Here is a 17160-nt window from a genome sequence, read left to right on the forward strand (position 1 = left end):
AACCTGGGCGATGTTCGGCAACATTCCGTAGACCTACGTCGACAATCGCGTTTGAGGTTTTGTTGGCGGAAGTATGCAGCAGTGACAGCCCCCGCCCCCCCCCCCCCCGTCTTTTTCTTTTGAATCGCAAAATAGATTCTGCCCCCTTCATTCCGCGACCGGAATCGGAATTGCACCGAACAAACGCTCTGGAACCAAAACACGGCGGATTGACTTTGGAATGGTGTCGGAATGACACCAAACAAACGCAACTTTAGTTTCCTGGTTTCGGGAATCGGGTGTCACATGTCACCATACTCGCCCCGGTGAATGTACACTGGAAAACTGGTTATAAAGCCGCTTTTCATCAAAGTAACAAAGTATTTTGTTTTTGTTGCTGGCGCGCTGTATTGTACTTTGTAGCTTGCTGGCTAGTTGTCGAAGCCGAAGTCTCGTCCGACGCTAAACTCATATCGAAGCTACAGTCCGTCCACATAAGTTGCAGTCCGTCAACAGAAGCTGCAGTCCGTTAACAGAAGCTGCAGGTCGTCAAGAGAAGAAGCAGTCCGTCAACAGATTCGAAGTTTCAGTCCGTCAACAGAAAAAGGAGTCCGTCGACAGAAGAAGGAGTCCGTCGACAGAAGAAGGAGTCCGTCAACAGAAGAAGGAGTCCGTCAACAGAAGTTGCAGTCCGTCAACCGAAGTTGCAGTTCGAGAACCGAAGTGGTAGTCCGACAACAGAATCTGCAATCCTCCAACAGAAGCTGCATTCCCCAACAGAAGTTGCAGTCCGTCAACAGCAGCTGCAGTCCGTCAACAGCAGCTGCAGTCCGTCAACAGAAGCTGCAGTCCGTCAACAGAAGTTGCAGCCCGTCAACAGAAGTTGGGGTCCGTCAACAGAAGTTGGGGTCCGTCAACAGAAGCTGAATCTGGGACAATTGAAGGCTGTCACTGGCACAAACGCGGTAAGCGAAGCATGGCATAGTGGCATAGTGGTAATGTGCCTAAACATGTACAAACTCCTTGCAATGACTTATCATAGACAAGTATGTGCTAGGCACTTCTTTTACTTTGGAAATCATGTCAAGAAAATCTCGACTCGAATCGACTATTTTTCAGCATCACTTTTCAACACGGACGAAGAAAAGTCGGCCGAACGAAGCCTAGAGGAAGAGAATCATCCTCTCCACTTCAGCATCACGAAACCGACATAGGTACGAAACGAAGCAACTAAAAGAACCACAAGAAACTGTATGCTTACCGCCACCCTGACTTCGGTCTGATAATTTTCTATCACATTCAAAATGTACGAGGAGCACTCAAAGATCAGCTACCGACGTGCGTTTGTCGTTCTCTACTCCTCGTGGTAGCCATTATCCCTTTGGTGATCGGGAAATGAAATGGCACGTTCCAGCATGTGAGGTGGAATAATCATTCTCCGAAAAAGATTCCTTCTCGGTGAGTCCAAGTAATTGCCCATCCTGGAATGGGACATACGAAACCGAATTTTGTTACCAGACAAATGAGCCAGAATGATTCCCAGCGATTCTCATTGTGCAACGTGTCCAACCAAACTCTACCCAAAGTGCCCATTCCACAGCACACTTCAAAGTCTACATAATAATGAAAGCATCATCTTGTTTTTGTCTTGTTGTTCAGCCTTGCCGACTGCACGACATCTGCAGACAGATCATAGTTGTCATGGCGATTGGGAAGAGTTTGAAAAAGAGGTAAGTCCGGTAGTTTACAGTGATCCTGACCAGTGACGTTCCAAGACTAAGAATGTATCAACATGTATACACTGATCCTGACCAGTGACGTTCCAAAGACTAAGAATGTATCAACATGTATACAGTGTAGTTTCTAGAATTTCATTGCAATGGTATGTAGTGTTTTACCCAGATACCTTCACGATAATTTACTTACTTTCTTTCTTTTTTGAATTAGGATATTGAGCCAGTATTAAATGTAAAATAGAAGAAGAAAACACATGGGAACGAGTTATGAAGCAACTATCCATGACTGTAACAAGATAATAAGCAGTCAGAACGTGTTATCGCACGTTCCTGAATAAATTGAATGCACTACTCTGCATTTTGCATATATATGAGCTACTGGATTGAGTTTATTTTGCCAGTAATCCTTCTCGAATGCAAATATCTGCACTGCTTTCTGCATCAACAGTGGAGGACGTAGGGACTAGGTGAACAAATTTTGCGAGGCAGTCTCACGATGAATTCCACGGATATACTCCCAGGCGGTGTATGGAACGGGGAAGGGGTTGCACTAGGCCAGACCTCTGCTGGCCGCCCTCATTACCTTGACAGATACCGCAGGACTTGACAAATCGCTTCGCATCGATGCCGATCCGTGGCCATTAGAAGTGCTTGTGAGATGAAAATAGGTCATGTCTCTACCGGGTGACTTGCTGTTGCGCAGATAGCTTCCATCACTGTACTCGGGTCTTTCCTGATTGCATTGAAGGGGTACGCATCGGATAATCGTGTGACAAACAATACCGCTCGCATGTGTTTGTCCAAGTCCCGTTTGGACTTTTGCATGTGAAGTTGGTGATGCAGTCGTCCAGGGACCCGACCTGGCAAAGGCTGAACAACTCCAGGCGAGCCTGTTCTTGCGCAAGGATAGATCTGTGCGCATTGCCAAGGGCTTCCTTCAATATCTCCCAATCAAGGAGCACCTTGCTTGCGTCAAAAGATTACATGAGCCAAAGCTGTGCGTTTCCTGCCAGATTACTCGCTGCATAGAACACCTTGTTTTTGTCTTCCGGGCTTGAAAGATGCAACACTCCCATGGCCAGCTCCATTGCAGATACCCACTGCCTGAATTCGGAGGCTGCACGGGTGAAGACTGGAGGCTCCCGTACGTTTCTGAAGTTGCGAGAGGATAGCAGCTTTGGTGTCCGCTCAGAGCGGTAGTCTCCATCCCGGTCCTCGAGTGGCGGAGCTGACATACGGGCTGTAGGCTGCACGGGAAATGTTTTAGCCGAAGGCTGTCCAGCTGTAGATGCAGAAGCGGAAGTCACATAGAGATGTATAAGAAGCTGGTATACCCCCAGTGTGAACAGATGTAAAAGAAGCTGGTATACCCCCAGTGTGAACAGGTAGCTGGGGGTACCCTTCGTCCGAAATCCCTTTCTGTAAGATCTTGACCAAGCCCTATGGTAGTAGGTGCCCGACAAGAGTGCTTAAGTCTAAGTGCCAATCTTGATCCTAGAATGCCGTTTTCAGTCCGTTTCCTCAACCCATATTTCACATTGTTTTAACATACGAACAAGATTCCGGGGCTGCTACTTGTTCCAATATGGTGCAGTGGTATTGTATATGCAGTCAATTTCCAATCGAGAGGTTGCATGTTCAATTCCCGACGGATATGGACGCACACATCTTTCTTCCCTTTCTCATTCTCCTAGCTCTTCTTTCATTCTCCTGGGTGGCTACAAACAGCCAGTGAATGCCGCGGTATGTAGTGTGGTGTGTGTGTAAAAAAAAGAGAGAATGAAAAAATGGAACAACATGAATAAATGAAATAGGGCAATTTAAAATTTGGACTTCATGGAGAACTTCAAAGTATTAGGAAATTAGAGGCCACATGCCACGTACTGCTCTTTTCTCTCCGAAGCACTTGCAAGCCAGAGCTTGATCCAAGCGAATGGCGAGGGCCCTCTTGGTTGGCGTGAGTTGCCAGTATGATGCAAGCCAGATATGGATTGATCGAAGGATGGATTTACCATCACTGTGGATAGGAGTCATACTGCAGCTCAGTTGGTTACAGCATTGCTCGCGAATAGCAAGGTCCCTGGTTCGAGTCCCGGTGGTGTGACTGATTTTTTTCTTTCTTTCATATCTGGCTTGCAAGTGTTGAGTTTCGGAGAGAAAAAAGCAGTATGTGGCATGTGGTCTCTAATTTCAAAATACGGACTCACGGGCCGGAAAAAGGCCCTTCAATTATAGGCGAGGGGTACAGGCTAAATTCAGTGGTGGTCAATTCTTCAGCCTTGCAAGCTGTTGTATGGTGTAATCCAATAAGTTTGTTCGCTATCATCGCTTCAGCAATGGGCATGTGGAAGTGGAAGTCGTGGAGACCGGGGGGGGGGGGGGGGGTTCAGGTCCGGGGGGGGTTCAGGTCCGGGGGGGGGGGGTTCAGGTCCGGGGGGGGGGGGGGGTTTCAGGTCCCAACTTTGTGTCTGTGTTTGGGTTTGTTATAATGTCCAGATCCAGTCAGGGATGGACTAAAGCGAAGTTAGAAGAACAATGTACTCACCCATACAATCTCCGGCCTCGTCGCACCCGCCAGTCTCAGTCAGTACCGGCTTCTAACGGTGTGCACCATGGTCCAACAGCAGGTGCCATTGAAGTAGCCGCCATGGAGCAACGCAATTCACTGCCCACGCATCACCAGTCAACAGGCCCACACATGAACCCGCTGGAAAGTCTTCATTATGACATTTGGGACTGCGTGCTATCGTTTCTTGAAGTCAGGGATATTTTTCGTCTGTGCGGCGCATCGCGGCCCATACGAACAATGCTGATGACAGAGTATACGTTCAGAAGACTTTGTATGGTAAGTGCTTGGGTGCCACATGAGTATCTTTTGTTCATCGGATAAGCTAAGTCGAATGGTCTTGGTCCCAGGAAGCTGAAACGCTCCCTTTCTCCTTTATTCCCAATCGAACTCGCGCACTTCTACCGAAACTGGTTGACTGCGCCCTACTAGGTGGGAATTTGTATGCAAAATGCCACTGAAAGCCCCGTTTCGTTCTAATAAGCACGGATGACCGCGATTAGCCCATATATTGTAGTCTTTTGGACGCTGAGTCGACTGGTTTTAGTCCGAAAAGGCTTCGATCCAGCTTTCGGCCCTCATTCCCAATCGAACACGGTTGATTAGCGATCACGTGCTCGTGCGTACACCAGCCGTGTTGGTCACCGTGCCTGCAGACTACAATTTTCACACCAAGGATCAACTCACAGGTTCAATGGTTCAACTCGAGTGACCAGAACGCTGTACAAAGTTGTAGCCTGCAGTCACGGTGACCAGCCGTACCTGAAACACCCTTGAATCACCCAAAATAAAGTTGGTGCAGGGGGGGGGGGGGTATCGCGATAGCGCGTAGCACAAGCCAACACACTCGCTTAGCACCATAGAAGAGAGGACCGAGAGAGTTCTTACGTGTATAGCGTTCCAGTTGATATATGGATGAAGAGTTCTCTCGGTCCTCTCTTGTCTGGTGCTAAGCGAGTGTGTTGGTTTGTGCTACGTGCTATGGCGACATGGTGCCGAAAAAGATACTAAGGGGTAGAGTAACAGTTAAATCTATTACTGCAAGCTGCATTAGACACCATAAGCAAACTTACGTCACACTTACGGTCGAACGTTTTGAAGCTATCCTGAATATCCGCCCGCTTCTATACGCCGATGACAATGTAAACAACCATATCTTGACGCCAGCAAACCTGCTTAGCCAGTTTACATTACTTGGACTACCAGAGCAGTGTTTGCTCTAGGATTGTAGGACAGCCGGGTACAGGTGTACCTGGCGCAACCATTTCAACCGGGTCGAAGCCGGGTACGCATGTATTCGACGCGCGCCTAGCGCCTCTGCATGATCTGTCACACATACAAGCCATGTAGTCAGTCCTTTCAAAGTTCGAACGTGTAAAGTGCCAACCGGGTCACAGGTGACCCGGTACTATATTTTCAACCGGGTCCAAGCGCCGCCCAACCGGGTCGATTACCCGGCTCACCCGGCTCTGGAGCAGACACTGCAGAGCTAACAGAAGCAGGACAGGATAACACGGTAAATTGTCTTCCAGAGAAGAGCTACTTGTGAAGTGGAAAACTGGACAGAAACATTTAGAGCTATTCTGGAACTTCTGATGATAACAATCAAACACTCCAATGGGACAAAATTCAAGTATGAAACAACACTAGTGACAAAATTCTGGCCCAACAAGGCCAGACTAACACAACAATCTACTGGTTGAACAATTTCAAAAAGATACTCATCTTTTGAACACAAAGGTCAGGCTTATGAATGCGTCGGAAAACGGCCTCCAACACTTTAACCCTTTACCGGTCTACCATAAGCGTACCGATAATATAGTATCGGTACGTTTGGCCCACATTTTCGGGGGTCTTGTTGCTAGGAGACAGCTAAAATGGCGCTCTACGCGTAGCTGAGGTCCAAGGCTTTCTGACGATGTGCAAAACAACCATGCTCACCATACAAATTTTTGCCGTATCGATCGACTGAAGTTTGTTGAAATTGGAAAAGACGACCATCCGCCATGCGCGCATCAAGAATGCGAGTGCATCTCTTGGGGCGGTGTTTGACAAGCGTTCTGAGAGCAGTAGCATCATCAGTCCAGGCTGGATGTCCCGGGAGGTTTTGCAGTGTAGTGTGCTGAGAAAAAGAGCTCCGTTGAGTCCTGCTACAGTAAGATCGGGCGCCGAAGAACACCTCGCCGAAGAACACCCAGGCTGGAAAACCGGCAAAATTTAAGAACAGTCCAGGCTAGAATTATCAGATTTAAGAACACTTTTAAAATTTGGAATTTCCAAGTTGCGAATTTACACGTAGATCTACATTGTACATGTATGGGAGGTGAGTGCATGTCATTTACACGTGTAAACAGTAACTGCTACATGTACAGTCATTCCCATTTACGACACCCACTACTTTTTTTTGTAGTTTAGAAGTACTACATTGCACTACAATCATGTACATGTACATGTACATGTACATGACAAACGTCATGACGTCACTCGACTCGCCGCGCGCGTGTGAATAAGAACGGTCTGGCTAGAATCAAAATTTTAAGAACTTTCCTAGGCTGCGCTCGAGCCCCTGCGTTCTTCGGCGCCCGATCTTACTGAAGTTCAAAAATATATCGTCCACGAATGAAGAAACAAAATTCTCCAAACAGAGAGGTAGCCTTCTTCCTGCCGACACGGCGACAGCGACTGTCACAAGGACTCGTCAGGTGCGATCAGCTGATTCGCCTGGCCGTGAGAATCACGGCATGCGTAAGCTCGCGCCTGAGTACTCATCTGAGCGAGAGTGAATCTGAAGCGAGCAGCGCTGAGATGAACAAACCGAAACTGCGATATCGTGGAATGGGAATTGCTGCTGCTGGCGTATCGCCGATGGCGAGGTGTTGGTGTTCAATGGCGGTATTGTAGAGCCTACATTTCTTGTAAAGACGTTGCCCTTACCTGATTGTTTATCATACGACTTCAGCTCCATCACGAACTTGGTATGCCTTTCGTGCTGTGATATTCGTGTATTTCATTCGCATTTGTATTTTCTCTCAACTTGAAGGGCTGCCATGGGCCCTATCCTTGCCTGGACCTAGTCATATTTGAATTTTCTGGACGCGTTCAGGCATACAGATTTTGAAAATATTTGGTTTACCCATACCTACATCACATGGTTCTTGAGTTATTGCTGGTTGTGTGTACATGTATTTGCGTGACCACCCCTCACATACATTGAGTTAGACCGGCAAAGGGTTAACCTGTAACTGATAACCATGACATCCACAACAAAAAATGGAGAAACCTGAACAGTAGATGGGGAAAAACCAATTTCTTCCTTGTTTCTCTGCAACAATGAATTTCATACTAGAAATGTTTCCAGTCGGGATACCAGTAGGGTGCCATATATCCCATACCAAAGTTTGAAAAAGACCCGACTTCTTTGGGACAATGGAGAGCCAAAATACTGAATTTTCCCATCTACTCCCATACAAAGTCACCCTCTCTGACGTCATAAATCTGGCTTAGTCTGGGCAAGATAATGGTCATGATGTCACCGAATTTAATGCAAACTTCAAGATGGTATAACTCGGGAACGGCTGCTCCGATCAACCTGGGACCTTCACCATTGAATCTGTGAATTTGTCGCTACAGGTTGTAAAGTTTTCATTTTAGGGTGAACTTTTCTTTAAAGGGGAACTTTCACCAAAACTTTTCTTTGTCTTATCTTTGTCTTATCTTGTAGTCCTTTGGCTCCTGATCACGATGGTGTTATTCGTTTTTCACTGGATGGCTGGATCAAGGCAACTGTTCGATGTACGGTGCACGCTTGCCTTCTGAACCGGGACACTGATGTGTACACAATGAGAACGCCAAACAGGGACAGAACAAACAAAAGTTGACAGTAGTTTGTCGCATTGGTACTTCCTCCACCAAGCTCCAGCTCTTTCTTTTATTTGTGATTACGAAGGAGTGGAAGGATGTTTGTTTGCTGTTAGTGTGACACACATACCTTGCACTTGTAAATGATTTCATTGTATCGAAGGTGGTGGTGTTGCCCACCCGGTTCTGAAATGAAAGACGTCGGAGTTTGTCATCTGTGACTTCAGCAACACCGTCAGATGAATCGCCTTCACGTCGCAACATTGCGTTCCTTTGGGGCTCGGGTTGGTGGTGTTATCGCCTCCCGGAGGAGTACTGTTTTCTGCACACGCACTCATCATCGTGTTGTTCCTCACACGAAAAGTTCAAAACAACGACGTACTTCCGTGCTCACAAAATAAAACTTGGATCCTCGCGGAAGAAGTCAAAGAGGTGAAAGCTCAGCTGCTTTTTATTTTGATTTAGCTGTGTAGCTGCACCTGGGTCTCTTCCTCTTTGGCATTTTCCTTCGGTACGACGTACCCATCTGTGTTACAGTTCAAAAGGCACTTGTGCACCGTACATCAGAACAGCTAGCTCGATCGACCAGCACACGGGCTGAACTTCGTTTTTGCCGACGAATGTACGCGTGGAGGTCAAGTCCGGCGTGACGTCACTCGGTATTTCGGGACAATTTTGGGGACCTTCTTTTCACGTATTTACCCACTTCGAGTCATCGCAGAGAAAAACGAATAACACGATCGTAATCAGGAGCCAAAGAACTACGAGATAGGACAAAGAAATCTTTTGGTGACAGTTCCCCTTTTATTGGACCTCGCATTGATGGACATGATAGTCTGCGATCCTGTGGTTGACTGCGATAGTGGGTAAAAAGGCTGAGCTAACGGATTAAATGTACTGTTAGTATGAATGTTTGGGGTACAGTGAGGAAGTACTGGGGCGTTGAGGTTCATTATTGTGCAGATTGGTCGAAGGTTGTGTTCTCAGCTGTACTTATTCTGTCAGCCTTGAATCGCCATTCTCGAGCTGTCACTCCGTCACTCCGTCAGGCCAAAAGTCAGTTCTTTGTGCAGCTTCCAAGTCATGTTCTGTGACGACTACGTGCGCGTACGCTTGGCCAAAGTACTTAGTCTCAGAAACAGGGCATTTCAGTATCACTTGTTTGTCTTCGCACCATTTTGCGAATGAGGAAGCTGAGCAACCAGGAAGAGTCCTTCCAAGATGAACAGCTTTGCATTTGGTACGATGGACACTGCGTAGTTAATGTTTGCGGGGTGGGCGCTGGTAGTATAAATAACGTTTTTCCGGAGGGCTTGATAAGTATGCCATTGTGTACTTGAGGTAGCTGACTGCATCGCATCGGAGAATGCGATGGTAAGTGAGCTTTGGGACGTGCAGATACTTTTGCACTGTACGAGTACGTGTTGACTCCAGAGTGCGTATTCCGTGCCTGTGCTGCTGCATCCAGCTCAGGGGAGACTTCTGCTTCAGGTACGTTAAGTACGGGTACGTCAGGTGCGGGTGCAACCTTTTTGAATTCCGAAATGCCAATTTCTCTTTTCAGAACTTTGATTTCGGCATGAAGGGCCGAAATTTCGGCTTTTTGACCAACCTTCAGTGCTACTATTTCATTGCTCAGTTTCTTCAATACAGGTCGTCAAAGATAACAATTGCATTTTCTAGCCTGGGTACGTACGTTCCGGCTAGTGTATCCACACTAATTATAGGTTAGTGCATGGCAGGGAGGGCCTTATGGCTTGTTAGTGCCCGACAGGTTAGCCTGAGGGCCGTAGGCCCAAGGGCCACCCTGAAGGGCACAAACAAGCCATAAGACCCTCCCTGCCATGCACTAACTATTTTAGAACGAGGTTACATGCATTATCTCACTTCCATTATGCTTGTGTACCATTATATTGGGTAGTTTTGTTGTTTGTGTGCAGAGAGACTTGGTGTGGTATGAAAGAATATTGTCTTCTGTTTAGTTATGGTAACTCAGCACCACTTAGGACTACTAAAAGTAGAAAAGCAGCAAATGAAATGCTGGGCTCTTATTGCGAGCTTCATTCTTATTCATAGCTTGTGGAGCTATTTAGGGGCTTTGAGGGCCCCTTGTCGATACCTCTAATGACTTTGATCTTCGGTTTTATAGGTTTCCATAAGCTGTTGACAAAGGAAATTCGTACAGATGAAAGAATACGGGAGGCAAAACCCGTACACACTTCTGAAATGCGTAGCTTTTAGTAGTACACCGTACATTTTATGCAGAGTTCATTACCTGCACCGTACTATAATGCATACAGGGAGTTGTACGCACCAGTTTATAGTATATTCAGCGGGCTTTAAACTAATCCAAGGCCCTCGACGCGTCATCAAGAGTAGTAAAATAACGATTGAGCGGGATTTAAACTCTGATAAGGCCCTTGGCGGGAATGTCGCTGATTGGTCGTTTCCTGGACAACGAGACAGACCTCGTTCTAAATGCCCTGAGGCTCTCCATCAGCTCAACACGGGACAGCTTACTCATGCCCTCTATGGTGTATTTCGTAGCCAGTTTCCGCAGGTCGTCGAATCCGGATCAAGATCCAGATCCCAGATCCACTGGACTCTCAGAATCAGTCGATCATATTTAAAACACACCGCCACCGAGGTAGAAAAACGACAATTGAAAAGTTACTCCAGACTCCTACTCTTCGTACTCATCTGCATGGTGCACCGCTTTTCAACGTTTATATGAAAAAATGCACATAACAATGATTGTTACCCGCCAACCACGTACAAATATCTTGTTTGGCAAAAACGAATCCGTTGGATTAGGTTAACCCTGCTCCCGGGGCAGGGTTGCTCGGATCCAAATCCGAAGGATCTGGATAGGGAATTGATACTAGTCACTGTAGATCAAGTGGATCCGATGGATCTGGATCTGGATCTGGATCTGACCAAACGCTCACGGCCCTACACTCCAGTGCGGTTTACGCACCGGAAAATACGGCAATTTATTGTTAAGTGCATGTATGCTATCTTGAATCTAGACTCATTTTGTGCTTCATGTACAGCTTCGTTACCACATCAGCCCGCGGTTGGATGTGTCGTACATTAGCACCAGCAAAATTTTGTACGCAGCAGCCAATGTAGCCACTCTATCCCGTCAATTCTGCTGGGATATGTACTCAATGTTTAAACGACGCCTGCCCAGAGTACATTCTGAGGTAGCATCTGATAATATTCGATGGAGAATTATGGCATACTTCCCATTGCTCTGTCCGAAGGCACCGGTGCAAAAGGGCGAGCTCTGTGCTTTTGGTATTGACGATTGGTTGCCTGCAAATATCGCCAGCTGGTACCTGCCCAACTTGGACACGGACAACTTGGAGAAGCTGTACCATGTCAGAAAGCTGTGTGAAATGTCATTAGTACGCTGTGGTTCTGTACAAGTCTATCAAATGGACTTAATCAGGAGTCTTTCACAAGAAACTCGCAAGTTAGTGTCCTACTTGCCGTACCACTATCTACGCTGCAGATTAAATGAAATAGTTAAAACATTGTCTGAAATAACTGGTAACAAGTTAACATATCTGCTGGCTTGTTTGGGATTGTATGCTGCAGCAGAGCCACAATTCTTATTTTTAAGAGCTACCCAACTTTGTCACGTTCATTCTGTGTTGCAACTCTACATCAAGCAAAGCCTGGAAATGTCTATTGCTGACTACTTTGCAGCATGCGTTGAGTGCAGGGAGTATTGTGAGCGGATGTCCGATTTCCTTTGGCGCCGTACTGTCTACTCCAAGCTTGCAGAGCACCTGAGCATGCCGTGCCCTAAGCACAATGTATTGACACGGCTGCAGTTATCTGAGGGCTTTCGTAGAGCTACCGAGCTTGTTCTTTGAGCAACGATGGACAATTAGAAAATACCTTGCATCGCATTCTCTCTCTCTCTTTCTCTCCCTCTCTCTCTCTCTCTCTCTCTCTCTCTCTCTCTCTCTCTCTCTCTCTTTCTAACTACTCTGTGTCTCTTCTTTACGTCTTGCCGATGTCATCGACTAGTTCAAAGCAAAGAGTACCATGGTGTTATGTGTGTCAGGCTCTGGCCGTCCGGGCATCTGTTTCTAGGATGGCCCAATGTTCATGTCCAGTGTATTGCTTGTAGGATATTGTGTCGGTAGTGATTTTTTGTTTGTGTGGTGCTCGAATCTGTTTCTCTTCCTAGTCTATTCTTGGATACATTCTTGCAACGCTGTACCCGTTTGTTTTTAATAAGTGAAGTGGACACAATAATTTTTTTATCGTGAGTATCTTTCTGGTCGCTTTATTGTCTAAAGGAACGGACTGTGTGTGTATTGTCTGGTTTTTCATACAGTATATTCACTATATTGATCATTGATGTCTGGAGACATACAATCTAGCCTTCGATAGGGCTCTCATTGATACGCTTTCCAGCTATGGAGCGGCTCTCCATCCACTCTCGATCCATCTCCCTCCCTCCCTCCCCCTCTCTCTCTATCTCTCTCTCCTCCTCCTCCTCCTCCTCCTTCTCCTCCTCCTCTCTCTCTCTCTCTCTCTCTCTCTCTCTCTCTCTCTCTCTATCTCTCTCATTCATTCTCTCTCTCTATCTATCTCTCTATCTATCTATCTATCTATCTATCCATCTATCTTGTCTATCCATCTATCTTGTCTATCTACCCAATCTGTACACAGAACTAGTTCTTCCTTTGTGGACTCACCAGCGCAGCACAGAGGAAATGAGGCCGGACCTGATAGCAATGAAGTCAGTGAGCTCTGCATAACGCAAAATTATTAGTAAAGGCACTACCCCACACAATAGTGCTCAACTGCTACGAGAGCAGGAGCGAAATACTCAATCTGCGACTCAATCTGTGGACAGAACTGTTTAGTCCTTTGTGGACTCATCAGCGCAGCACAGAGGAAATGAGGCGAACCTGATAGCAATGAAAAATAAACTCTCCAAAGCCAGATTTAGACCAGGCCCGAATGTACCTTGCCAGAGTGCTTAAACTGACAAGTCGGTTAGCTCTGCATAACGCAAACAGCAAAGGCAGTACCCCGCACATGAATGCTCAACTGCTACAAGAGCAGGAGTAAATACTCAATCTGCGGACAGAACTGTTTCGGCCTTTGTGGACTCCTCAGCGCAGCACAGAAGAAATGAGGCCGAACCTAGTACCTGATAGTGATAGCAATGAAAATAAATTTTCCAAATCCAGATTTAAACACGGTCCAAACGTACCTTTTTTATTTTCGGCCAGTCGGCTACGCTAATTATTTTCGTCTTGGGGGTTAGACAAGGGGAAGTAGCCATGTAGGGGCGTGAGCCCGCCTTTCAGCACCGGGAGTTGCAGCTCGCTCGACTCTACTCTACTGAACCTACCTTGCCAGAGTGCTCAAACCGAAAAGTCGGTGAGCTTTGCATAACGCAAACAGCAAAGGCACCTTCAAATTTGAGTGCGGATGCAGATTTTCTCGCTCTGCGGTTTTCTTAGCTTATCATAGTGTCCCAAGTATGTCGAGCAGTACCTCCAGGAGTTGCTACATAAACCTTAGTAAGGATCTGTCAGAGGACCATGCCTTCTTCGTCTGAGCTGCTTCTCGGAGCAGGGGTTCGGAGCACGGACATCCGAGTGGTTGATATTCAGGGCAGGAGAGGTACGTGTAAAGTAACTCTTCCTCGATAGCTGCCCGTGACACGTTGCTCTCCCGCGGACTGTCGGCCCAAGGGAAGGCCTTGGAACTGTTGCCAGTGGATGGCACTGCTGAAACGGTGCATGTGTTTCGAGTTCCGGAGGACATGGCGCTGTCGGCCATTGCGTCTTCACTGAGTCGTTTTGGGACAGTCTTGGGGCCCGCGAAAAACGAGAAAAAAGACGGTTGAGGGCTGCACCTTCAGTACAGGTATCGTGTACTACACCATGGTACCCACAATCGCTGTCCCCAGCTCCATCACCGTAGGCCGGTTCAAACTGCGAGTTTGGCACAAAGGGCAGACTCCCACGTGCTGGAAATGTAGCACCCCCGGCCACGTGGCGAGGGATTGCAGGGCAATGTCGCAGCAGGGCACCAAGCCCAGTCTGGGCGCTGCAACGTCAACAAGCGCGCTTGGATCACCCCAAGAACCACTTGGGCAGGGGCAGGAGAACCAAGAAGTGGCAGCGCTACCAACACCAGCAAAACAGCAACAAGAAGGCAGTGTGAACAAGGAGGCAAAAGGATCACATCCCTGATGCACAACCTTGGACGTACGCCAATGCATTGGGAGTTCACACTCCCTGCACGAGTGCTCGACCCGAGGCGACTGCCCCCACATCTTTATCCACACCCGCGTTCCCGATGAGTAGAGGCACAGCTGGTCACCCATCGCCCGATCACCAAGGCTTCAAGCTGGCTCGTGGGAAACACACGTTCCCAGCTCGTGTTACTACTCAGGCTACAAAGCAGGGAGACCAGGTGATTGAGAGTCAGGAAAGCAAAGCCATTCGTCAACTCGTCACACGGCTTCGAAGGAGTGTGCCACAGCGAAAGCTCGGGAGCAAGCGCAGGGACAGCTTGTAAGTTGTTAGAGGTTGCACGCCTTGCATTGTCGGTCTCATTGGCTTAACCCTTTGAGGACGAAGGACGAATATATCTATTTTTTTAAGGTATAGCTGGATTCCTAAAGACGAGTATATCCGTTTTTGAGAAAATTGGGATATCGATATAATTTTAGGTGCTTGAAGTCGCTCATATGTTGCTCAGACGAGCATAATCTGATTCTTCGTCAAGGTGAGACATGTCGCAGTCGATCCGCGTCGGTCCCGTGGAGAACCGGCCACATTTGAGTATCTCTTAATTTGCTAAATCCTATATATAGGATTTTGGTCATATTTTTCAACTCAAAATGGGTGTGGCATGAGAATAGCAAAAGTATGCGACCAATTCTTCCTTGCTAGGTCTTAGCAGATATCGAGAATTGAATAAGATACAAGTATTTTTTTTCAAACACTAACATCTCAGGCTCATCTCCTTGCTCAATATTACTAAGGCCTGTGCCCTATTTTTCGAATCCTATATATAGGATTTGAGATTTTATTGGACCTTGTTGTATCCTTAAAACTGGTAGTTTCATGACGGCATGTGCGATATGTCATCATGAAACCACCCCGTGCCACACCTGCAATGTTCTTCTGCACATTCACTGCTTCAGTCCTTTCCATGACAGCAGCTGAACAATTATGCTCAAATTCCCAATTAATGCTGAAAATGGGTATTCATTAGGGGTGAAAGTTGACACTGAAATCCCGAGTTCGAGTACTCTGATTTTCTCCGATCGAATATTCGAGTATTCGAGTATTCTTCATCTCCTAAACAGTGCACACCAAGGGCCTTAATATCACATTATACAACCTTGGTTGAATCGATTGATGATCTCTTTTTTCAGGTATACTGGTTGGTGGGTCATTTGGGCTCTCTCTATTCATGAACAAAGGCTCACCACACAGTCTGCACATCAATATCTACTGACTGCTGCTCTGAAACTGTAGATTTCTGTGGTAAATGCATGTACCATGGATGAACGAGTACTCTGATTTATTTCGAGTACGGTTATTCTTGAAAAAAACGAGCGAGTACTCGAATATTCGGTATAATTGTTTCACCCCTAGTATTCATCAGAAATATTATCGCCTTATGAATCTAAAATGTAAACATTCATGCCTCAAACATACAACTTCCATGAAAACCATTACCGTATTTCCCCGTAAATTAGTTCTTCCCAGTGACTTAGTACCCCCCTATAAAAAATACACTTTCCACTGCCGAGGTTATCACCCCGAAAGACAGTTCCCCCGAAAGATAGTAGAGAGGTTTTGCATTCCGAATTTCGGAATTATTTTCGGAATGTGGCGGCAGCAGTCGAAAAAGTAGTCGAACTTTCGGAAGTGTGGTGGCGAAAGACTAAGTGCATGGTTTTCCGAAAATGGATTTTCGGCTCTTTCATGTTTGTGAGTGCATATTTGAATACAAAAAAAGTGTATTTTTCATGTTTGTATTTTTGCATTCTGCTGCTCTCGATTATTTGAAAATTTGTCCACGTATGTATAATATATATTACTCAATCTGCGGACAGCATGCTGTTTCGTTCTTTTTGAACTCATCAGCGCAGCACAGAGGAAATGAGGCCGAACCTGATAGCAATGGAAATAAAAATTTCCAATCAGGCCCGAACGTACCTTGCCAGAGTGCTCAAACTGACAAGTCAGTGAGCTCTGCATAACGCAAACAGCAAAGGCACTACCCCACGCAAGAGTGCTCAACTGCTACAAGAGCAGGAGCGAAATACTCAATCTGCGGACAGCATGCTGTTTCGTTCTTTTTGAACTCATCAGCGCAGCACAGAGGAAATGAGGCCGAACCTGATAGCAATGGAAATATATATTATGTAGTTTTGATTTTTGCTGGTTTTTGCTGCTCTCGCTGATCTCGCCATGTTGACTAATCTTCCCACACTCCATCACACTCTATCTTCCTTTGCCATGGAGCCTACTGACAGTACAAGACAGTAGATCGCCAACCTCGTCTTCAGCTGTTGGATCACTTGGTCCACCATCAGTCCGTCCTCGTCTTCGAACCGCACCCAAATTCAGTTTGACCTGCACATGGATTTGATCCTGCTCAACCCCTTCGACGCTCTCCATTTTGTTTTGCATGGCAACCCTTGGAAACGAAGTCGAATCAGATTTTCGGAATGCAAAACACTGAAAATGCCGTTTTTCGGCACGCGCTTTTTTCGGAAAAGCACAGACGAAAATCATTCCGAAATTCGGAATGCAAAACCTCTCTACATTTGTAGTAAGTTCATACCCGTCCTACATGTACAGACACCGTACAGTACATACATCATATGCACGGACACTAGAGTTGCGCAGGCTTCCCACTGCGTGTCATTTACCCCCGATAAAAAAGTACTCCCCGAAAGATAGTACCACCCCCGAAAGTTAGTACTCATGTGGCTGCTAAGTTCGAAAGTAATTAGTT

General features: G+C 46.6%; 1 protein-coding gene across 1 annotated transcript; it reads left to right on the forward strand.

The window, feature by feature from the left end:
* The first annotated feature begins 348 nt into the window (after positions 1–348).
* Positions 349–12561, forward strand: LOC135808933 (uncharacterized). Its single transcript, XM_065322186.1, has 4 exons — positions 349–944; positions 1639–1709; positions 4212–4560; positions 11193–12561. Exons 2-4 carry the CDS (start codon positions 1681–1683, stop codon positions 12021–12023), a joined length of 1209 nt encoding a protein of 402 aa, XP_065178258.1. The 5' UTR covers positions 349–944; positions 1639–1680; the 3' UTR covers positions 12024–12561.
* Positions 12562–17160: the final 4599 nt, after the last annotated feature.

This window comes from Sycon ciliatum, chromosome 2, assembly GCF_964019385.1.
Source record: "Sycon ciliatum chromosome 2, ocSycCili1.1, whole genome shotgun sequence".
In the NCBI taxonomy this organism is placed as follows: domain Eukaryota; kingdom Metazoa; phylum Porifera; class Calcarea; order Leucosolenida; family Sycettidae; genus Sycon; species Sycon ciliatum.

Coding starts and splice junctions, on each gene's coding strand:
- LOC135808933 (XM_065322186.1), top strand. CDS start 1,681: ATGGCGATTGGGAAGAGTTTGAAAAAGAG. Junction 1,710..4,211: donor GGGAAGAGTTTGAAAAAGAG/GTAAGTCCGGTA, acceptor TATAATGTCCAG/ATCCAGTCAGGGATGGACTA. Junction 4,561..11,192: donor CGTTCAGAAGACTTTGTATG/GTAAGTGCTTGG, acceptor CTTCATGTACAG/CTTCGTTACCACATCAGCCC.